The sequence below is a fragment of the Lampris incognitus genome, chromosome 8, assembly GCF_029633865.1.
Source record: "Lampris incognitus isolate fLamInc1 chromosome 8, fLamInc1.hap2, whole genome shotgun sequence".
Classification (NCBI taxonomy): Eukaryota; Metazoa; Chordata; class Actinopteri; order Lampriformes; family Lampridae; genus Lampris; species Lampris incognitus.
Genome location: NC_079218.1, coordinates 9,045,811 through 9,069,885, shown reverse-complemented (window position 1 = coordinate 9,069,885; position 24,075 = coordinate 9,045,811). Strand labels below are relative to the sequence as shown.

The 24,075-nt window shown below is 46.0% G+C and overlaps 1 protein-coding gene across 1 annotated transcript in view; it reads left to right on the top strand.

Moving 5' to 3' along the window:
• Positions 1–24,075, top strand: part of igsf9bb (immunoglobulin superfamily, member 9Bb) — a 198,418-nt gene that overhangs the window by 106,867 nt on the left and 67,476 nt on the right. Inside the window, exons 6-7 of the mRNA XM_056284763.1 lie at positions 8,915–9,056; positions 19,560–19,705. Coding sequence (XP_056140738.1) covers positions 8,915–9,056; positions 19,560–19,705 — 288 coding nt within the window. The remainder of the gene's footprint in view (positions 1–8,914; positions 9,057–19,559; positions 19,706–24,075) is intronic.

Below are 24,075 nucleotides of genomic sequence, written 5' to 3'. Positions count from 1 at the left end.
AATTATGGTAAAATTATGATGCTTAATGTAAAACTGAAGTATGTAAAGATAAGCTTTAAGAAGCGATGTAAAGGGTAATATTAATTCTTCTAGCTCAGGCTCTCCGGAGGCAGTGCTCTCTGCGGTCTACGGGCCCTGATAGGCGATGCCCGTCGTCTTAAGTTTTGAGCCTGAGCTTTAAAACAGCCAGAAGGGCCCTGCCGGAGGACCCGAGGCTACACACTGAAACGCAGGGGGGTAAAAGGTTTGTGACATAGCTTTTAGCCTGACCTGTATGTAAGCATCTCTTCCATGCAGCCACTCCCATGAGGCAGCGCTTCTATTATTGCACTCTACTATCCTGTATTTCTTCTTTCATATTTTCTCCCCAATTGAAATTGGCCAACTGCCCCACTCATCCAAGCCGTTCCCATCTCCACTCCACCCTCTCTGCCGATCCGGGGAGGGCTGCAGACTACCACATGCCTCCTCCCATACATGTGGAGTCGCCAACCGCGTCTTTTCACCTGACAGTGAGGAGTTTCGCCAGGGGGATGTAGCATGTGGGAGGATAGCGCTATTCCCCCCCAGTCCCCTCCCCCGAACAGGAGCCCCAGCTGACCAGAGGAGGCGCTAGGGCAGCGACCAGGACACACACCCATATCTGGCTTCCCACCCACAGACACGGCCAATTGTGTCCGTAGAGACGCCCGACCAATCTGGAGGTAACACGGGGATTCGAACCGGAGATCCCCCTGTTGGTAGGCAACGGAATAGACCGCCACGCCAACCGGACGCCCCCACTATATTTTAAGGCGTTTGGCTATAATTTCGATTGAACACAAGAGAGACAGTAAAGAATTCGTAGAAGCCATAGACTTTCACTTCCCACTGGATCAAGTGCCAGGGCTGTGTCAAGCTCAAGCGACGGACCCATTGCGTATATTTTACGGGGCGGACAACAAGGTTCCTCAGGAAAGCCACTGGGCAGCAGATGAACTGACAGACAACAGAGTCAGCTGCTGTCTGAATGGGAGGGCTGGCGAACCCGCGCTCCATGCACCGACACACGCACCTGGGTGCATAGGCCGTCACACTGTGGCACTTCAAAAGCACACAGAATGACAGACAGACAGACAGACAGACAGACAGACACAAACAAACACAAACTTGTCCCGTCCAGGCCTATCCCTGGTTGTTCTGCTAATGGGTTGGCAGATGGACGCGCTCTGTCTGTCTGTTAAAGGATCAGGCCCTGGGCTGCGGATCAGAATTAACATATGGGGCTATCAGTTGAGAGCAGCAAGCCTGGCTCAACCGCTCTCTGCGTGTTAATGTGCGTTTGTGTGTGTGTGCATGTGTGTAAGAGAGAGATTAAGTATATATAAATATATATGTGTGTGTGTCTGTATGTGTATGCTTTTGTACATACTCTTGTGGCCATTTGGTTGAAAGACAGAGAGAGGGGGAAAATCTGCCAAAGTAAAGTCATTCGTTTGTCTTTTAAGGGGCGACAGTGGCTCAGTAGGTAGAGCAGGTCATCTGGCAACCGGTTTAATCCGTGGCTCCCCCTTGCTAAAAATGGCGAGGTGTCCTTGAGCAAGATACCTAACCCCTAACTGCCCCCCCCCCCCGATGAGCTGGTTGGCTCCTTGCATGGCCGACACCGCCGTCGGTGTATGAGTGTGTATGCGGTGTGGGCTGGTGCTGCACCATTAATCTAATGGCAGTCACGACGTCAGCCTGTGCAGTTATGTAACTGCAAAAGGCTGCGATTTAATTAAACAATAAAAATGCGCTCGCGTGTGAACATCTGTTTCTGTGCCGCCTGCATACCTACACTCATAACAGCCTGGGAGCGTAAGATGGCGTTGTTCAACTTCCGAGTACTTGCACAAGAACTTCCGGTCCGGTTTGTCGAGAGAAGAGATGGCTTTGTTTTACGCTCGCTGTTCGCAGGACCTTCCCTAAAATAAGCAATGTAAATCGCATCGTGAGCGCTCCCTCGATAGCCCGGACGAGCAAAAAAGAAAAGATGTATACCTCGATCAAGCCCCAGAAGCAAACGAGATGCTCATAGGTATCAAACCTTAGGACACAAGCCATAATACGCCACGTGGTAGCGTCACACTGCATCTTCTGTGCAGTTGTTAAAGTGTAGCCCGGTACTTATTGTAATCTACATGTGGGTGTGTGTGAGAGAGGCATGGTGGGGGGGGGGGTGGAGAGACTGAACAGGTGAGTTAATTAGGCAGGAGCGATTAAATGAAATGACACAAATCAAGACATACCTGGTGTAAAACCGAACGTCCTTCATCGGAACCTGCAAATCGCCTCAGTCTGAATTTGGACTGAAGCTGGATGGTGTGTAGTTGTTTCCGGAGCGCTCCTATTTGTTTCCTCGTTGACTCGTTTTGGGCCAGGGCATCATCATCCAAAGCGGCAGGATTAGGAGCCACGCAACAGCTGCTGACATCCATGTCATGATCAGAGGAGTCCCGAGCTGGCAGAGGGGCGACAGCAGGACGCTCCCACAGCCATAGCCTGGGTGCGGGTTTGGAGCACTCATTCCACGCCAAGAGTGTGGGAACAGCTCCTTTCTCGAGCCTCCTTAACACACCTGTAGCTGGCACAGCAAAATCGGCCGGTTCCAAGTGCATCCCTCCGCATCTCTGCTAGCCACTTAGCTCTTTCCTCGCAGTTACCAGGGGGATGAATGGAAACTTAAAAGAGAATTATAGCGCGCCAAATTTGCACACTGTGGTACACAACAGTGCTCAGTGGAGCCTGATTCACGGCGTTGATACTTGAATGCCCCTTTTTGCCCTGTTTGATTAATTAATTTTTCGGACGAAATTAAGATTTTGGACAGATAAGTTAGCAGCTAATGATTCAGTGGGACGCAAGCTTCCGGTCGTACCGGACGTTCTTATGCAAACAAACACACCCGGAAGTTCCGCAGCGCCACATTAATGCACAGAGCCTAGTACTACTACCACTACTACTTTCGGATGCTCCCGTTAGGGGTCGCCCCAGCGGATCATCCGTTTCCATTTCTTCCTGTCCTCTGCATCTTCCTCTGTCACACCAGCCACCTGCATGTCTTCCCTCACCACATCCATAAACCTCCTCTTTGGCCTTCCTCTTCTCTTCCCTGGCAGCTCCATATTCAGCATCCTTCTCCCAATATACTCAGCATCTCTCCTCCACACATGTCCAAGCCATCTCAATCTTGCCTCTCTTGCTTTGTCTCCAAACCGCCCAACCTGAGCGGTCCCTCTAATATAATCGCACCTAATCCTGTCCTTCTTCGTTACTCCCAGTGAAAATCTTAGCATCTTCAACTCTGCCACCTCCACCTCCACCTCCTGTCTTTTCGTCAGTGCCACTGTCTCCAGACCATATAACATAGCTGGTCTCACTACCATCTTGTAAACCTTCCCTTTAACTCTTGCTGGTACCCTTCTGTCGCAAATCACTCCTGCCACTCTTCTCCACCCACTCCACCCTGCCTACACTCTCTTCTTCCCCTCTCTCCTGCACCCCTCGTTACTTTGGACAGTTGACCCCAAGTATTTAAACTCAAATGCCTTTGTCACCTCCACTCCTTGCATCCTGACCATTCCACTGTCCTCCCTCTCATTCACACATAGGTATTCTGTCTTGCTCCTACTGACTTTCATTCCTCTTCTCTCCAGTGCAAACCTCCACCTCTCCAGGCTCTCCTCCACCTGCACCCTACTCTCGCTACAGATCACAATGTCATCCGCGAACATCATCGTCCATGGAGACTCCTGCCTGATCTTGTCCGTCAACCTGTCCATCACCATTGCAAACAAGAAAGGGCTCGGAGCCGATCCTTGATGTAATGCACAGAGCCTATTGAGAGATAACTGACCAGTCTCTGTTTAGGTAGTGAAGCGTGTGCAGTCTGTGGTCACATGACTATCCGGTGTGCTGTGTGCAGACCAGAAAGAAGGAAAACATGGATACCGATGACGGCGAGCAGGGTAACGCTGATGAGCAGGTGGCAAAAAACAAACAAACCGCGACCTCTGTTATATGGCGATACTTTGGCTTCCAGCTCAGCAATATTGAGCAGGAAGAGGTGCTGTGTAAAACGTGCAAAATGAAAGTCACTACATGAATTTCCCTACAGGGATAAAAAAAAAATATATATATCAATGCAATCCATTTACCATTAAGGTTATGTTATGGGTCAGAGTTCAGCAGTGGATAGAGTTATGGTCACTCAAATGCAACAAAGTCTGATCAAGTGGTCTTTGACCATTATTCATTTAGCCTTGTTTCAGAAGGTGTTCTTTAATGGTGAGGCGGGGGCAAGTGAGCTCATGTATTGTTAACATGTGGGTAATCCTCCGGTGTGATTACACAGCTTTTTTTCTCTGAATTTGGTTAAAATTGAATCAGGTCACCTGACAGACTTTGCGCGATTCATGAGGTTCCTACATTCAAGACGGGTTCAAATGAGATGTTTCACACAGCAGCCTGCTCTTCCCAGGCAGTAATTAGCTCTGGCGTAACCTAATGAATTTAGGCACCTGCAAAAGCATGCTCACACACACAAGCACTTGCACGCATGCACACACGCCAGTGTTACTGGATAAACCCAGCAGCCCAAACCACCTAGAGTGTGGTAAGTAGCCGGGGAGAGGGATTTAGCAGGTACAATTAGGACAGGAGGTAGGATGTGATGCAAAGCAATAGAAAGTCTTGGACAGTGTAATGACACAAATGTGTTCACACGCAAAGAGACGGGGTCCATCTGGCACCACAGGGTTCACTTGCAACCATCGCAGCGTGACGTAGCCCGGGCGTGCGACGACACGCAATATGCCGTGCAAAATGCATCTTGTGGAAGTCTTTTGTGTCCCTCCTCAGTAAGTGCATTGTGAGTTAATCCCTGTGTGTGTTTCTGTCTTCGAATGTGAACACACAGTCCACACGACCTCTGCTCAGTCCGCCCCAGTTGTTAATTCCTTTGTCGTAGCTGCTATCAGATGTGACAGGGCCAAGTGGGAGGTTCTCTGGTGACATATGGTAATGTCTGAGGAGTGGAGTCCTCAATGTCATGCTGACCGACGCCCCATGTGGCCGCTGCCATTTGTTAAGATCACCGAAGGCTACCTCCCAACGTAGTCAGATTAGCATTTTACTTAGTTTTGTGTGTTTTCTCATAGTTTTATTTGAACAAACAAAATCCATCCTTGGATAATAGAAAAAAAAAAGCAAATGAAGAGGAGAAATAATAAGCAACTTGAGCATTTTCATACGTGCAGTCATCTTGACATGGTAAGGGTTCAGATGGAGCCTGCATTCAGTGGACCGTGCATCTTTATGTTGCATTACAAAGGCTAAGTACCTTACTCACCATTGCATTCTTTTTTTTCGGGGGGGGGGTACCCCCCCCTTTTCCTCACCAATTGTATTTGGCCAATTACCCACCTCTTCTGAGCCGTCCCAGTCGCTGCTCCACCCCCCCTCTGCTGATCCGGGGAGGGCTGCAGACTACCACATACCTCCTCCCATACATGTGGAGTCGCCAGCCGCTTCTTTTTTCACCTGACAGTGAGGAGGTTCGCCAGGGGGACGTAGCGCGTGGGAGGATCACGCTATTCCCCCTCCCCCCCAACAGCTGCCCCAACCGACCAGAGGGGGCGCTAGTGCAGCAACCAGGATACATACCCACATCCGTCTTCTCACCCGCAGACACGGACAGTTGTGTCTGTAGGGCCGCCCGACCAAGCCGGAGGTAACACGGGGATTTGAACTGGTGATGCCCGTGTTGGTAGGCAACGGAATAGACTGTCAGGCTACCCGGACGCCCTCACCATTGCATGCTTCATGAGTTGGTGGGTTGGACATCGTTGACCATCTGAAGACAAACAGCACTAGTATGTTTTTATCGATAAAGTGATACTGGGTAAACCTCCAGCTTATCTCCGTACCCTTCTGTGTCTCAGCCCTGGTAGTTACACTCCTCCAAGTGTTGTCTTTTAATGTTCTACTAGGCATCTTGATGATGGAATAATTTGCAAAACGATCTGCAATTAGAAACATTTATATGCATTAATGAATTTAAGGGCATCACACAGAGATATACTTAGTATTCTGTTGCCCTGGGATGGCCTGGCGGCCTGTCCAGGGTGTCTCCCGGCCTGCCGCCCAATGACTGCTGGGATAGGCTCCAGCAACCCCACGACCCTGAGAGCAGGATAAGTGGTTTGGATAATGGATGGAATGGACAAAGAATGAGGCGATGGAGGCATGTAGTTTTTCTTGAGAGGCCACTGTGTTTGTAAAGCTGTCTTTCTGTTTTATTGTGAATTTTATGTATATATATATATATATATATATATATATATATATATATATATATATATATATGTATGTATGTATGTATGTATGTATGTATGTATGTATGTATGTATGTATATGTATATGTCATGTTGTATGGTGCATTTCTGCTGTGGTTTTGTATGGCTGCTACCTTGGCCAGGTCTCTTAATCTCAGTGGGACTTCCTGGTAAAATAAAGGTATGATACCAGTTTTACAGATCACTGCGGTTGTGACATGAGGTGTCGGCACACCTGAATCACATTCCCATCCACCATCCTAACTTAACCGCCTTCACAGTTTGCAGTGGCGGTTATGTTTTAATCAGGATAATCATGGCTTGAGTTTAATACTGGCTAATGTTTGGCTGTTTATAAACACAAGCTTATGAGCAAATCGGACCGATTTAGGGTAATAAAGGGGGAATTTCCTACAAAGTGAAATTCAGAGGTTAAGAAGTGTTTCCACAGGTCTTACAAGGCAACACCAGGCATTAACACAATGCTGTATCGGCAGAAATGTAAATGTCAGCTCATTTGTGTTTTCCGTCGACCCATTGAGTGGTTTCCCCCAAAGGAAAAGCTTAAATAACTTGTAGTACAGTTGTTTTAGAAATATTTGATGTTAAAATGTAAAAATAAGAACCTTCCGAGGTTTGTTTTTTTTTTTTCTCCAGAAGGGAGTGATCCACTTTTGGGGAATTCCAGATCTTGTGGTCGGGTTAGGAGCACGGTTGCTCTTCTGTTTAAAAAATCCCGTTGCCTACCAACTCTGGGATCGGCAGTTCGAATCCCTGTGTTCCCTCCGGCTTGGTCGGGCGGCCCTACAGACATAATTGGCCATGTCTGTGGGTGGGAAGCCGGATGTGGGTATGTGTCCTGGTCGCTGCACTAGCGCCTCCTCTGGTCGGTCGGGCACTTGTTCAGCGGGGAGGGGGGAACTGGGGGGAATGGTATGATCCTCCCACGTGCTACATCCCCCTGGCGAAACTCCTCACTGTCAGGTGAAAAGAAGTGGCTGGCGACACCACATGTATCAGAGGAAGCATGTGGCAGTCTGCAGCCCTCCCCGGATTGGCAGAAGGGAGTGGAGCAGTGACCAGGACGGCTCGGCGAGCGGGGTGATTGGCCAGGAACAATTGGGGAGAAAAGGGGGGGGGTGAAAATAAATAAATAAATAAAATTTGCTTTGCATTAACAATCAGATGCTAAAGGAGCTCGCTGGTATTTGAACTACTTAGTTACCATGTCAACAAACTCCATCCTCCTTTATTAATAATCAATGAGCTGGCATACGATGGCTTTGACCGGCACATTCATCCCCACTTCTCGTAAGCTAACTGGGCCCCTCACAGACATGGGAGCCGATTTTTGGAGTATTTATGGTGTTTCTGTGTCATCCAGTTAGGAGAGAATAATCCATCAACCGAAATACATGTACAACTGTGTTAAAATGACTTCCTTGTTTGAGTTGTTTCCTTCTTGTTTCATGCCTGCCGGTCCGCCCAGTTGCCTTTGGAGAGGAGGTTAAACTAACAAGGTCCTCAATTTTCTAATCAAAGAGGAGGAGATGGAGCAGAGTAGCTCTCACTAAGGTTAATTTAACTATGATAAATGCTGTGATAATGATTGTAGTCACTCTGCTCATCATTTTGTCGATCAAAAGTGCGTTGTGAGAAAAATGGACACTCTTACACTTTGAGAGTCAGCCGAGAAAGCGGCTAGCGGCAGTAAAATCATCCATCCAGATAATCTATTAATCTTGTGGAAACACTGACTTACTTAAAAGCGGGTCTTGCTGATTTATTGCACATTCAAGGTGTTTTCCCAAGCAATTTTCGAATGAAGCCAAGTGGCTGGAATGGTGCATTAATGCAGCCATGGCGTGCTACAACATTGGGAATATGATTATTTTAAACCTCAGATCTTGCCCCTGAAAGACTATAAATACTTATGTATCCCTATTACTCGTCATTTCCTGACATTGAGAGTTTTCTTTTTTTAAATCCATAGGATCACGGCAAGAAGGTCCTGGGTTCGAGCCCCGGGGTAGTCCAACTTTTGGGGTCGTCCCGGGTCGTCCTCTGTGGAGTTTGCATGTTCTCCCCGTGGGTTTCCTCCGGGTGCTCCAGTTTCCTCCCACAGTCCAAAGTCATGTAGGTCAGGTGAATCAGCTATGCTGATTTGCCCCTAGGTACAAATGTGTGTGTGTGTGTGTATGTGTGTGTGTGTGTGTGTGTGTGTGTGTGTGTGTGTGTGTGTGTGTGTGTGTGTGTGTGTGTGTGTGTGTGTGTATGTGGGCCCTGTGTGATGGCGCTGGTGGCCTGTCCAGGGTGTCTCCCCGCCTGCTGCCCAATGACTGCTGGGATAAGCTCCAGCATCCCTGCGACCCTGAGGGCAGGATAAGCGGTTAGGATAATGGATGGATGGATGAAATCTATATTTGGCTGGAGTTCCCTTCAGTTTCAGTTGAGATTAGCTAACTACATTTAGCATCTATGCGATCCCACTGCTGCGTTGTTTCTCGTCGGTTATCACTTGTTTATGAGTTTGTTTGCTCTTCTGCCCCCTTCACCAGGCCCCCCCTTCATCGTGTCGCCCCCAGAGAACATCACAGTGAACATCTCGCAGGACGCCTTCTTCACCTGCCAGGCAGAGGCCTACCCCAGGAACCTGACCTACACCTGGTACTGGGAGGAGGACAACGTCTTCTTCAAGAAGTAAAGTTATGCTCGGGTTCATTATTGTCTGCCATATATCACCTCACCTGTCTGTACGAACAGTCCCATCCATACACAGTCAGTCGCTGTCCTGCGTTGTGTTGTTGAGCGACTGGAAATTCACATTCTCCGAATGCTAATTTCATTCGCTGGCATGAGTTTTACTGAGCCCGGTTATTTCAGTATGAAACTGAGCTGATGATTACCTTTCACCGCCTGAGGCTGCCAACTTGCAAAACCGATAGAATATCTTGTATAGTTAACTTGATGAAGGTTGAAATCACATTGGAGTCACAGCTAAGAAACAACAGAGCTTGGAGTGACTAAAACTTAAAACTCACCATGGAAAGTGGGTTGTTAGCACCATTATGTGGTCTGCAAATTTCTGAAAAAGTTAAAGAAGAAGTAAAAACAAAAGTGGAGATAAATATCTTTTAGACTCAAAATCCACTACAAATATATGTATTAACTCAAATTCATATTTCAGGATCAGCATTTTTACAGTTTTCTCTCTCGCTATCTCTGTCACACATATATATACACATAAAGATAGATGTAGGAAAAAACTAATGCATTTCAGTACAAGCTTGTTTCGTGCGTCACGCACTCAATAGCTGCCAGTGTGATTGACATCATTGATGGTTTCCAGAAAAAAAATGCTATATATATATATATATATATATATATATATATATATACACACACACACACACCTATGTGGAGTTTGCATGTTTTCCTCGTGTCTGTGTGGGTTTCCTCCGGGTGCTCCACTTTCCTCCCACAGTCCTAAGACATGTAGGTCAGGTGAATCGACCAAACTAAATTGTTCCTAGGTGTCAATATGTGTGTGTGTGTGTGTGTGTGTGTGTGTGTGTGTGTGTGTGTGTGTGTGTGTGTGTGTGTGTGTGTGTGTGTTTGTGTGTGGGCGCTGTGATGGCCTGGCGGCCTGTCCAGGGTGTCTCCTTGCCTGCCGCCCAATGACTGCTGGGATAGGCTACAGCATCCCCACGACCCCGACAGCAGCATAAGTGTTTTGGATAATGGATGGATGGATATCTATATATATATATATATAAACCCCAATAAATCTCCCTCTTGCCCTTTTTTGGGTGGTGTGTGTCTTCCCCAAGCTCGGGTCCTCTACCAGAGGCCTGGGAGTTTGAGGGTTCTGCGCAGTATCTTAGCTGTTCCTAGGACTGCACTCTTCTGGACAGAGACCTCAGATGTTCTGGAATGTGCTGGAGCCACTCTCCCAGTTTGGGGGTCATAGCCCCTAGTGCTCCTATCACGACTGGGACTACTTTGGTGTTTCTGGAGCTTCTCATGATCTTTCTTCCTGATGTTGCCATTGCTCAGGATCGCTACATCGATCACTACTGCTGTCTTCTGTTCCTTGTCGACCACCACAATGTCTGGTTGGTTAGCCAGCGCCTGCTTGTCAGTGTGGAACTTGGAAGTCCCACAGGATCATAGCTCTGCCATTCTCAACCACTTTGGCGGTCTCCCATTTGGACTTGGGGACTTCCAGTCTGTATTCAGTACAGATGTTCCTGTACACTATCCCAGCCACTTGGTTATGCCTTTCAGTGTACGCTTTCCCAGCTAGCATCTTACACCCTGCTACTAAGTGCTCGACTGTCTCAGGGGCGTCTTTGCACAGCCTGCATCTTGGGTCTTGTGGTGTGGTAGACCCCTGTCTATTTATGTGTGTGTGTGTATCCGTTAACAGCAGCGATACTGTGCAGTCTTCTGTGAGTCTTAAACGCTGCTGAAATTGTGTCTGTCAGTGACATCATAGGCAGGCAGTGCGTGACTATGAAAACGTACTTCCTGGTTTTCCGATAGGCATCGTTGTTTAAGAAAACGCGACTATGAATGCTACATTCAGCTGTATAAAAACTGAGAATTACAACGTTGCATACAGCTGCATGATTTAGTGTTTTTCACATTTTCTGAACCTGTCAGGAAACCAGGAAGCATTTTTTTCACGTTGACGGATTGTCCACCAGTGACGTTGCCTGGTGGACACAATGTCATGAATTCCAACGGTTTATAACATCTCTGCATCAAACTGCATTCTGGACCACCTTCTGTTGAGTGCTGGATGTGCAGTGCTGTCTGTATATTGTGTGTGTATATTGGGGGGATTCATCCTCTATGGATTCTCAGAAATGCCTGCCATCAGACACATCTGCCCCTGGGGTTACAGTCTGGGACATTTCCTCTGTTAATGGTCAGAAGCTGTTTGGAAAGAGCCGATGCACCTGTTCGTTTTGCTTCCCTTCAAATTGCCCCGTCGCCACAACATGCAGCTGGGCTCGGTTTACATTGAACATTTCTTATACATCGCATTGCATCAATACATGCTTCGACGCATTGTTTTTGAAGAGAAGGCAAGGATGCAGCAAACCCCCACATGCAAATGTACTGCACAGTGTACTGCATAATGAACCCTCAGCCACTGGGAGGGCTCAGAGATCGAGGATGGACCCAGATTAGCGAAAACACAGCGTTCCTTTTTGTACGGTATTTACAGTGAATCTCTTCTCGGACGCTGCACGGGCCGGTGCGCAGCGTTGTTTGGCACCTTCTCTCTGTCTCTTCTCATTTCTCTCTCTCTGTTCACCATGTTCGCTCAGGTAGACGTGTCGGCGTGTCAGCTCAGGACCCGGTTTGACTACTGTATATAAAAGGACAGGTTAGTTATTTGACATGCCTGAGGCTGATCACTAACCGGCCTCGCTATCACGTCTGCTCTCCTGCGACCTACGCCCCCTCTCTCTTCTCCTGCAGCCGAGGCGAAACCACACCCAACTACCACAAACCCATGTTAGAGTTACTCAATTTGAGGCGCTTGAACGATCGGATACATAGCCATGCTACTGTATTAAACATGAGTTGCATTTTCACAACATTTAACCTCATATGAATGTAAAACCTTGGAGATTTTTATTCTGAAACGAGATTTAGAGAATTAGAAAAATGCCCCCCCACTGTGGAATTAAGTGTTTGAAGAGTGAAGTTATCAGATGACTCCAAGGAAGAGTCATGTCCCAGTATTTTAATATTAAACAGTAAACCAGTTGACGTTCTCTCAGCCAGTCGCCTCTCACAGGGAGACAGAAAATCTTTTTTTTGGGGGGGGGGGGGTTCCCCCTCCCCTTTCCCCCCAATTGTATTGTATCTAGCCAATTACCCAACGCTTCCGAGCCGTCCCGATCACTGCTCCACCCCCTCTGCCGATCCGGGGAGGGCTGGGCTGCAGACTACCACATGCCTCCTCCGATACATGTGGAGTCGCCAGCCGCTTCTTTTCACCTGACAGTGGGGCGTTTCACCAGGGGGATGTAGCATGTGGGAGGATCACACTATTCCCCCCCCAACAGGTGCCCCGACCAACCAGAGGAGGCCCTAGTGCAGCGAACAGGACACATACCCCACATCCGGCTTCCCACCCGCAGACACGGCCAATTGTGTCTGTAGGGACGCCTGACCAAACCGGAGGTAACGCGGGGATTTGAACCGGCGATCCCCATGTTGGTAGGCAATGGAATAGACCACTCCGCTACCCGGACGCCCCAAATCTTTGTGTTTTTGATCCAAATTTTGATTTGAATTGCTCTATATTTTACTATTCACTTTACGGCTTCATTCTTTCTCTTTTTTAATTGCAGAAAGTAGTAGTAAGTGTCGCCAATATGAAAAAGATTCCTAGTTTTGTTATTTAAAGTCCAGACTTGTGAACCTAACTGCTTATGTAAGATTACCTTCAAAGCGGAACCTTTTGCATTGTCTTGATAATGATTCATCAACAGTAGACATAGCACAAAAGGAGGATATATTTATAGCTCCATAGGGAAATACCTGAATATATCACAGAGCTGCAAGGGCTCATCCCCCACAGACAGCCCTTTTTATTAACATCTAAAGAGGCAGCCAGGAAAAAAATGCAGATGACTCAACCAGGAAGACTCACTGCTGCAGCTGGCGAACGTGGAACGTGGAAGCATTTCTTCCCCTGTTGGCAAACGCTGCCAGGGATTCAGTTCATCTAGCAGCTGCTGCGTTACCTCTAAGGCCGTGGTACCAGCAGAGATAGGTTGTGCTGTATGTTTATTTGCGTATATTTGTACGTGCATGTGTATGTGTTGATGCCACATATTGGTTTTCGCCCTGCTGAAATGTGCACATGAACCCCTTTTTGTTCTTGCATTGGCTACCTCTAGTTGACTGCATGAACTTCAAAACCTTGCTGTTGATAGTTCAAGGAACTGCATGGACTTACCTGCAAACCCATATTGACATGTACACTCCTGCTCGCCCTCTTTGTTCTACCTCTAGTATGCTATTACCTGTGCCCTCTGACCCAGGCGACAAGCTCTAGATCCAGACTTTTCTCTCATGTGGCCCCAAAATGGTGGGACAAACTCTAATTCTGTTACTACCTTCAAGAAAGGCCTGAAATGTTTCCTCTCTCAGGCCTATGTGGCAAAGCTGTTGGCAGCAGGGTTCTAGATGGAGGACGACACAGTTTTGGTGGAAACACAAGCTTGCTTTAATGAGCCATTTACTGTTACACCGTTACAGTTTAAAATGTCTATTGCGCACTCTGCACTGGCCAGTGCTCAGCGGCGTTTGGAGACTCCTTTCTCTTCCTCATCTCTGTCCAGTTCTCTGGAGACTCCTTTCTCTTCATCCTGTGTTTCACCGTGTTTGTCAGTGTTGGTTTGTCAGTCCGGGACCCAGCCTCACTGCGGAATATAGAATGCATTTTGTTAGTTGGCACACCTGAGGCTGATAATCAATCAGGCTCGCTATCGCACGTCAGCTTGCCTGCAACCCATGCCCCCTCACTCTCCATTTGCAGCTGAGGCTAAATCACACCCCACTACCCCCACCGCCTGACTTAGGCTGGGGTTACATCCGAACGAAAGCCAACAACACCCCCCGGAGCGAGAGAAGAAATTTGCCACGACCATCTGCGTCCCCGACCTATGGACTACCTTGAACTTAAGTGGCTGTAACGCCAGATACCAATGGGTGATCTGCGCGTTGGCCTCTTTAATGTAGTGGAGCCACTGAGCGGGTCATGGTCTGAACAGAGGGTGAATGAGCGCCCAGGAGGTAGAAGTGGAGGGCACCGACCACCGATCTGATGGCAGGCACTCCTTTTCTACAGCGCTGTACTTCAGTAGAGCACTAGGTGATCGACAAAACGCCTGCGACAAAACGACCCACAGCCCCATGTCCGACATGTCGGTCTGCAAGACAAAAGGGAGAGTAACCCTCTCAAATGCCACCCGGCACTGCTCTCTATCCATTGGTCTTGATATGAGGCAGTTCAGGTGAGGGGACTTGTCAGATCCGCAAAGGAGGGATGAACCGTCTATAATAGCCGGCCTGTCCCTAGAATGTCCTCACCTGCTTTTTTGTTTCAAGCTTTGGGGTGGCCACAATCACTGCAGTTTTATCTATCTGGATTATTCATAGTTTGGTTTTTTTACTTGATTTTTCCAAGACAGACCGTCATTCAATGCTCTCAATTTGAAATGCACTCTAAGCTGTGATTATTGCTTCACAGCAAATCTTCTGCTACCACTACTTCATAAAGCACTACTATGATTTGACTGCTATGTACCACTGATGTCAGCCGGTAAACACTTGAATCTTTGTGCTACTTGCTGACTCTCATAAGTTGCTTTGGATAAAAGCATCTGCCAAATGTGTAAATGTAGATGTAAAAGTGAATATTAATTTAAGTTTCTGCTGCCCTCTGTAAACCAGCTACTGTGGATCTCTCTCCCTTGCCATTTCTGCCAGCTCTTCCTTCAGGTAACCACCACAGCTTGTGTTGTTGCCTCATTCATCAGGCCAGCTAACGTATTCAAAGCTGGATTTCCCAGCCCACTCCCAAGAATATAATGGAGGGCTGTCCAAAGTTTCACATACTTGAAAATTTGTAGTTCGAGGTCAATTAATCAATATCAACCATTCACCTTGTGGACTACCACAAGGTGAATAACATCAAAGTTTGATGCCTGTCCAATGCTGCAGGTCGACGAACTCCTGGACCAGCTGGACTCTGCTCACTTTTTTACGATACTAGATTTAACAAAGTGCTACTGGTAGTGGATCACCAGCTTTCTGACAGGCAGGAAACAGCAGGTAAGGCCGGGGGAAGTCACTTCTGGTATACGGACAGTCAGCACTAGTGCCCCCCAAGGATATGTCCTCTCCCCACTGCTCTTCTCGCTCTACACCAATGACTGCACCTCTTACCATCAATATGCAGACTTGGTGACAAGTCTGCATATTGATGTGAGGTTGAGCGGCTGGTGCTCTGGTGTTGTCAGAACAACTTGGAGATGAACATACTCAAGACTGTGGAGGTGACAGTGGACTTTAGGAGACACCCCTCAGCACTGCCCCCCCCCTCACTATATCCAGCGGCTCTGTGTCAATCATGGAGACCTTCAAGTTTTTGGGAACTACCATTTCCAAAGACCTGAAGTGGGAGACCAACATCAACTCCATCCTCAAAAAGGCCCAGCAGAGGATGTTCTTTCTGTGGCAATTGAGGAAATTTGGTCTGCCGCAGGAGCTTTTGAGCCAGTTCTTCACAACAGACATTGAATCTGTCTTGTGCACAACCGTCACAGTCTGGTTTGGAGCAGCTACCCTGCCCACCCTGCAGGACTTGTACACCTCTAGAACCCGGAAACAGATGGGCAGAATCAGCACAGACCCCCCCCCACACACACACACACACACACACCCAGGTCACAGTCTGTTTGAACTCCTACCCTCTGGCAAGTGTTACAGAGCAATGTGCACCAAAACCACCATACATAGGAACAGTTTTTTTTCCCCACAGGCCATCTCTTTCATGAGCTTAACAGCCTGGTGCAATAATGGACATTTATTATGTAAATATGACACTTTGTAAACAACCCCCTCTGGTCAAGATGTCTCACCTACATATCTACGATGTTGTAAGGACCACAATCCTACTCCTGATACCAATAAAGTGAATTTTGGGGGGGGGGGCAGCTGGGAACCGCCACAGCCAGGATGCGAACCCCAGTCTCCCGCACCACAGGCAGCTACGTTAACCAATCGACTAAAGGGTCTGACCTGTTAGCCAAGGGCTAGCGAGTCTATTCATCCGTGTTCGTTACAATGTGCGCTACCTCTTTACACCAGATGTGCAATACAAATGCTTGAGCAGTACAAATGTACAATTGTAAGTACACATACAACAGCTGTATACTGGTTACAATTATTGCTGTGATTATTGTGGTTGTAACTTGGCTATATAATATGATGGGTAGTTGTGAGGTGGATGGTAGGTGAATATACATAGTGTATACTTATGGTACATAAGATAATATAGTACAATATAGTGGGGGTATATGGCATTGTGTATGGCTATGCTGGGTTGTGGAGTAGTGTTATGGTATATGGTATAGTATATATTGGCAATATAATGTATAAGCAATATGATTTAATATATGGGCATAGGTTGTTGATTACTCAGCGATACAAAATTCTGTATAGTAGCGACATACCTGGTGTGCATACTGCTTTGCCTCCAGTGTCCTGTTGTTGCTGCATTCATTTCTTCTGATTTTTTCTTTTGTGTTTGTTTTCTTTTTTTCATGTTTTCATGCGAGTGATGTCTGCAAGTGCCAGAAGCTGCTGTGTAGTCGAATTCCTCATGTGCATAGGCACACTTGGCCGATAAAGTTAATTCTGATTGTGATTCAGGTTTTTTTTTTTTGCATGAATGAAAATAAAATGAGCATCACTTAAGCTTTTATATTTAGGAGCTAAAAAGAAAAAAGACCATTTCCTTCATTATTATCGACGACCGACCCCCCAGTAGGCCGAGTGAAATCTCAGGACCGCCACAAAACTCATCACATTCCTCCCTCGCCTCCAAATAAAGAAATAAAGCACAGGTGAAGGAATGGATGGAGGGTGCAGCTTTTCATTTGTCAAGCAGCTGAGTTCAGCCAGAGACTGTATGCAGCACCGTATACCAATGTGGGTATGTGTTTTTTTTTTTAGTCAAAACAAAACTGAACCTACAGTTGTACTTTCTGCAAGATATGTTCTGGCCATAGCTCACTGACAGGAGCAGAGAATTTTTTATTTTTAGTGAATGTGAATATGTTCAATATCAACTTTTTAACATTCAAGTTGTGTGTGCGTGCGTGCGTGCGTGCGTGTGTGTTTGTGTGCTTGCTTGATGAGTAAATTCATATATTTAAGTTTTTTAAATATTGCCATACGTTTGCTGTGGCTACACGAGCTTATTATGGACGTACCATTTAGAATTCTAATGCTCTTCAGAAGATAGCCCAGTTACATCTCAGGTTATGGAAGAGACATTTTGAGTTTAACATGGGACTCGGAAATAAGGAAATTTACCATTCTTTTGTCAGTAAATCAATAAGTCAACGGTTGTTTGTCTTCGCCCTGTGCGTTATAGTGGACAGTCTACCCATTCATACATCCAGATTCACTACAGCATGTGTATGAAATATAAACTGATTTAACCCCCCCCCTTTTTTTTTTTTGGTTTTGGTGAAATAAACAGGAAATTAAAAATGGTTATCTTAACCTGGAAAATTTGAATTGTTCAAAACGTCCAGTACATGAAATTCGTTTGGTCAACTCATTTGGTCACAGGTTTGCATTCAGAAGTAATTTACCTCAGTTTTGTGTAGAGACCAAAGACCAATTTAGAGACCAAAATCAATTAAACTCCAACGTTAGTAGTTGTAGCCAAGTTACTTGAGCTACCATTGACATGTGATACTGTCATGATATAGAAATAACTTGACAGCCAGATGTGGGTTTGTGTCCTGATCACTGCACTAGCACTTCCTCTGGTCAGTCAGGGTCCCTGTTCAGGAGGAAGGGGGAACTGGGGGGAATAGTGTGATTCTCGCACGCGCTACATCCCCCTGGTGAAACTCCTCACTGCCAGGTGAAAAGAAGCAGCTGGCGACTCCACATGTATTGGAGGAGGCATGTGGTAGTCTGCAGCCCTTCCCGGATCGGCAGAGGGGGCAGAGCAGCGACCGGGACGGCTCCGAAGAGAAGGGTGATTGGCCAATTACAATTGGGGGAAAAAAATAGGTTGTTAGGACACAAGAAAAAGAGTATTGTGAGACAGAAATTTGTCGATGTTTGTTTGTTTGTTTGTTTGTTTGTTTGTTTGTTTGTTTGTTTGTTTGGTTAAGAGCTTAAATCTTAAAAGTCTTCATCAGATTCACAGCTTTGTCTACTACCTATTACACCAATCTTTTCAAGTACAGTTTGCCAGGAGTCATGGCTGAAGAGGCGTGCAAAGCCTAATCTGTATGTTGCCCGAACCAACAAATCAAGGTTTTAAGCAAAGGAAATTCATCATTGTGAAAATATACAGTAGTAGGCCCAATAAAAGCCTTGTGTCAGGGTGTCCGGGTGGCGGTCTATTCCATTGCCTAGCAACACAGGGATCGGCAGTTCGAATCCCCTTGTTAGCTGCGGCTTGGTCGGGCGTCCCTACAGACACAATTGGCCGTATGTGCGGGTGGGAAGCCGGATGTGGGTATGTGTCCTGGTTGCTGCACTAGCGCCTCCTCTGGTTGGTCGAGGTGTCTGTTCGGGACGGGAATAGCGTGATCCTCCCACTACGGCTGGTGACTCCACATGTATTGGAAGGAGATATGTGGTAGTCTGCAGCCCTCCACGGATCGGCAGAGGAGTTGGACCAGCGACCTGGACAGCTCGGAGAGTGGGGTAATTGGCCGGATAAAACGAGGGAACCCCCCCCCCCCCAAAAAAAAAATCTTGCATAATGCATCAATTTATCATTCTTTCCCAAATATAACGAAGAAGTAGAGGACCATTTTTTCCCCTCTAGAACATATGGACGCCCAGCTATATCTTGTTCCTTTTGGTGGCTGAATTTATCAGTTAACACTTTCAGAAGTGAGCCTGTAAAGCGCTGTTACATTAATTGCATATGCGAAATATGAGGATTTCTAAAATGACCATCGATCTGTTGATTGTGCTTAATAGATTAAAAATCCTCTTTCATATGAAGCAGAAAGCATTTAAAATGCAAATTATTTAATACAGAGTTCTTCAGAATAAGTGGATGGAAAGGCCTCTTATTAATGTTATTCCTATAGGTTAATTATACTACACTATTTTACGTTGAGACTTTTGGATAACATCCTTTACGTCCCATTATGTCAAATATATCCTATAGGCCTGTTGTAACATAATGTGATCACACATTGCTTCACTAACTAAATCCTCCGCAGAAGATTTTAATACACTTCATTTTGCTAAGTGGTGTTCTTTTTTTTAACTCAACCTTGAGATTAGGTTTCAGACGTGCTGACAGTGAGGTCCATCATACCTACAGCTCTGCAAAACCCATTAAACTTGTCTTCTTACACCATTAACTCTTCCCCCCTTTTTTTCCTCATTCCCCATTCACAGTGACCTCAAGCGCAGAGTCAGTATTCTCATCGATGGATCCCTCATCATCGCTCAGGTCAAGCCTGAGGATGCTGGAAAATACACCTGCAGCCCGAGTAACAGCCTGGGCCGACCCCCGACTGCCTCTGCCCACCTGTCGGTGCAATGTGAGTTTCAAATAGTCCAAAGAAGCTGAGAAGGCTGTTTCACAATACACCAGAAATGTTATTTGCTACATCACTGGTGCATCCAAGATGCACTTTATGAAGTATGAAAGTCAAACAATGACGATTTTCAACATTGTCTCTATATAGACTGTATATGTTGCAGGGACAACACTCACAACAGTGTCTCCCAGTGATGTCACTGGTCGAAAATCAGGAATCAGGAACACCTTATTTGTCATTTCATTTCATTTCATGTACGGAAGTTCATGAAATGAAATATCATTTCCCCCAGCCCACAGCAGTGCAACACAAAGACAAAAACACATATCCAAAAACTACAAGAACTTCAAGAACATACTAACACATATATCCAAACTAAAAAAATGAATAAATAAATACAAATGACTGTCCAAGGGATCGAATGCCAGCCAGGATGACTGTCGGAACTGCCGGTCTGCATGGGCTAGCAGGTAGCTTAGCCCGCCCTGCTTCTACGTCCTGTCAGACTGCCCTTGGTGCTTCCTCCTTGGGCGCAGCTCTAGGCAGGTGCCAAGATCCTTGGGCCCACCTTATGCAGCAGACCAGGCTCCCCCAGCCGATCCAACGCCAGCTCTCCAGACACCCTCGACATCTCCCCCCGCACTCCACACGACACCAAAAACACCACAGTCAATGCCAGGCGAGGCCACCACCAGACGGAACTGCCAGTCTGCATGGGCTAGCTTAGCCTGCCCCCGCTTCCGCGTCCTGTCAGACTTCATATAATATATAATATTCTCTTACTACTTTCAGCACTAAGCAGACCTACAGTACAATAACCTACACTATACGTAAGTGTGTTGACACTTGGATTTTTATGCGGTTAGACACGGTCAGATATGCTATTCATTTGCTCAAGACACATTTTAATAGCAAGTGTAAATAGAGCCTTTGAGAGAGAAAAGGCAATCGGCTTTCGAAGTAGCAAAAAGATGCATTTTTAATTGTGTTGATGAAATGTGTTTATAGGTTCAGGTTTCTTTATTTGTACCCTTTTGGTTTGCAGTAAGACAAGGCATCCATCTTGACACATTTTACAAACAACACAGGCAACAGACAAACATGATAAAAGTGCAAAGTTGCTATAACTTGTTCATCAGAGAAATGGCTGCTGGAACAAAACTATTTTTATATCGCTTTGTTCTACACCCTGGGACTATAAACCTCCGTCCAGAAAGAAGAAGCTGAAATTCGCTGTGCAAAGGGTGGGTGTCGTCATTTTAAAACGGAGCTGGTTATCCGCTGTAACTGTCGGGTGTACATAAGCTGTGACACACTAGTCAGCCTACTAGGTCATTCAGCAACCTGATTCAGAGCGTTGCTGTGCTTTACAGATAGGTTTCCAAACCATGACACCAAAGAAAAAGATAAAAATCGTCTCAATAAATGCGTGATGGAATAAGTTCATCATGGTTTTGTCAATGTGGAAATAAGACAGTTTCCTCAAACAAAACAAACGCTGGTGTCCGTTTTTGCACATGGCTTCACAATTTGTCTTTATGCATGCTCAGTAATCATGGTAAGAAAATCGGAGAACGTTGAATCGGTTGATCTGGACATTTATTGACAGAAACGTCTCATCACTCATCTAAGTCACCTCTTTAGTCTAAACTGACTGCAGGTATCCCCACCCTTATAGACAATGAAACAGTGGTTTCCTACGTTAAGTCGTGCGTTTCTGTTGATGAAGCAGTGGAGGTAGTCCATATGAAAAACAAAACGACCCCACCCTTAGCAATAGAACCACCCTTAACACTGACCAAGTGTGTCTGCTCCTGAAACTGTGTCTTCAGTCCACATACTTCACATACAGGGGGCAGTACTATAAGCAGAGGCATGGGTGTGCTATGGGTTCCCCAGTCTCACCTGTAGTGGCCAACTTGTATATGGAGGAAGTGGAAAAGAGGGCTCTGGTGTCCTATCCAGGGACACCACCTAGCCATGGGTTCAGATTTGTGGACAACACCTGGGTTAAAATTAAATCTCAGGATCTACCACGTTTCACTGACCACATTAACTCTGTGGACAACCACATCAAGTTCACCAGGGAGGATGTGAAAAATGACAGGTTAGCGTTCTTACACTGTGAAATTACAATTGGTGATGGGGGACAGTTGATTGTTGATGTTTACCATAAATCAACACATACTGATCAGTACTTAAGGTTTGACTCTCATCATCTACTGGAGCACAAACTAGGAGTCATCAGGACGCTGCACCACCAAGCTGACAACGTCCCCACTGACACAGCAGCTGGGGAAGGGGAGAAATCCCACATTAAACAGGCCCTGGTTAATTGTGGTTATCCTAACTGGGTGTTTGTCAAAGCCAGGAAGACGCCCAAACAGTGCACCAGCTGATCGAAGAGAAGAGAAGGACAACAGCTGCCTAAGCAGCTGAATCACCAGTGATGATTCCATATGTGGTGGGAGTGTTGAAAAAGCTGAGACATGTATTTTCAAAACACCGTGTTTCGGTTGCTTTCAAACCCCAAAACACACTGCGCTAGAAATTGCTCCACCCCAAGGATCGGGTCCTCCAGCACAAACAGAGCAATATAGTGTACGTTGTTAAGTGCCAGGATTGCCGTGACTTGTACATTGGGGAAACTAAACAGATGCTGGCCAAGAGGATGGCACAACACAGAAAAGCTAACGCTTCAGGCCAGGACTCCACAGTCTACACCCATTTACAGGCCTATCAAGGATGTCCTTGATAGGGGAGGAACGCTGGTTTGAACGAGGAGTCAAAGAGACCATCGTTATGAAGAGGGAATGACCATCCCTGGACCGGGGGGGGGGGCTAAGAGTACATCTGTCGCCATCTTACAGTGCTGTGATTGACAACTTTCCCAAATCCTCTGTGAATAGTACACATGGCCATTGAAACTCTAGTTAATGGTCATGCATATTTGCACATGAAACTGATCGTTGGTTTCAGTTGTTATGCCACTGTATTGTTTATAAGGGTTGGGATACCTGCAGTCAGTTTAGACTGACGAGGTCACTTAGAAGGGTGATGAAACATATCTGTCAATAAACATTGTGTCCAGATGAACTGATTCAACTTTCTTTGGGCTTCACAAGTTGCCTCAAAGTTCAGTTTATAGTCGATAATTGCCCTAAGATATTTATAAGATTGCACACCTTCCACTGTCTGACCCTGTCTTTGGTTTTAGATATGTTTAATTGAAGATAGGACTCCTCACACCACTTCACAGATTTGCCAATGACCATGCCGTGGCTAGTCTCATTGTCCTGGAGCCTGACCAACAATAACAGAGTCATCGGCATACTTTTAAAATGGTCCTATTTTCGCACCTGCTGTGGCACATCTTTATGTAGAGGATAAATAATAGGGGTGATAGCACACATCCTTGTAGGGAGCCAGCGGAAGAGCAAACTTGGTCAGATAGAATTCCGCTTACCCTCATTCTTTTTGTCTTATTAGTTAAATAAAAAGTCAAGAATCCAGCCCACAAGATTGTTACTTAAGTCAGACTCTTCTAAAAGCTTGCTGGTTTAAATATGGGGCTGAATTGTGTTAAAACCAGAGGAAAAAATCGACAAATAGAAGTCTGGCATGAGACCCACTTCCCCACCAAGTGTTTAAAAAGTAAGTTAAACGAAGTGACTGCGGCATCTTCTACTCCTCTGTGTGGCCTATAAGCAAACTGCATGGGATCAGGTGCATGCTCAGTTTTCCTTAAGATTTCTGACCTCACCTGCTTATCGATGTATGTAAATTTAGACACGCCACATGTTAATGAAAGCTCTAAATAGGGCCTTATTACACTTCCAGTCATACCGTCATAGCATAATAATGTTCTAAATTAACATTGTGTCTCTAGACATAGCCTGTTTAGCACAGTAGTGTGGATAGTCAAAGACTGAAGGAACGGAGAATGAAACAGCCTGTTGAGCTGCTAAAGGTCTCAAGAAACAGTTGTCAGAGCCGATATATCTGATTGAAACATAACGGCGGGGTGGGATTTTGTGAGGGGATGAAGTTTTATTTGACTGCCAGCCGTAGTGTTAAATAGATGTAAATTAAGTCCCAAGTAAAGGAGACAACAAGAATGAAAATGTATTTTTCATTTCATGCAACTTCTAAGAAATGTCATTGTACCACAAGTCAGACGGTAGAGGACCTGAGTACGCCGGCGGTTTGTAAATCGCCCACTCCACTCTCGAAAAGCCCCGTAACATCAGTAAGAGGTGCACGACACTGGAGTTATCTAGCTGAGTTATTTCATCTTAAAAAGGGCATTTTGAAGTAAAATAAGAAACTTGGTGTGGGAAACTGCTTTAAGTGTTCTTGTCTATTTGAGT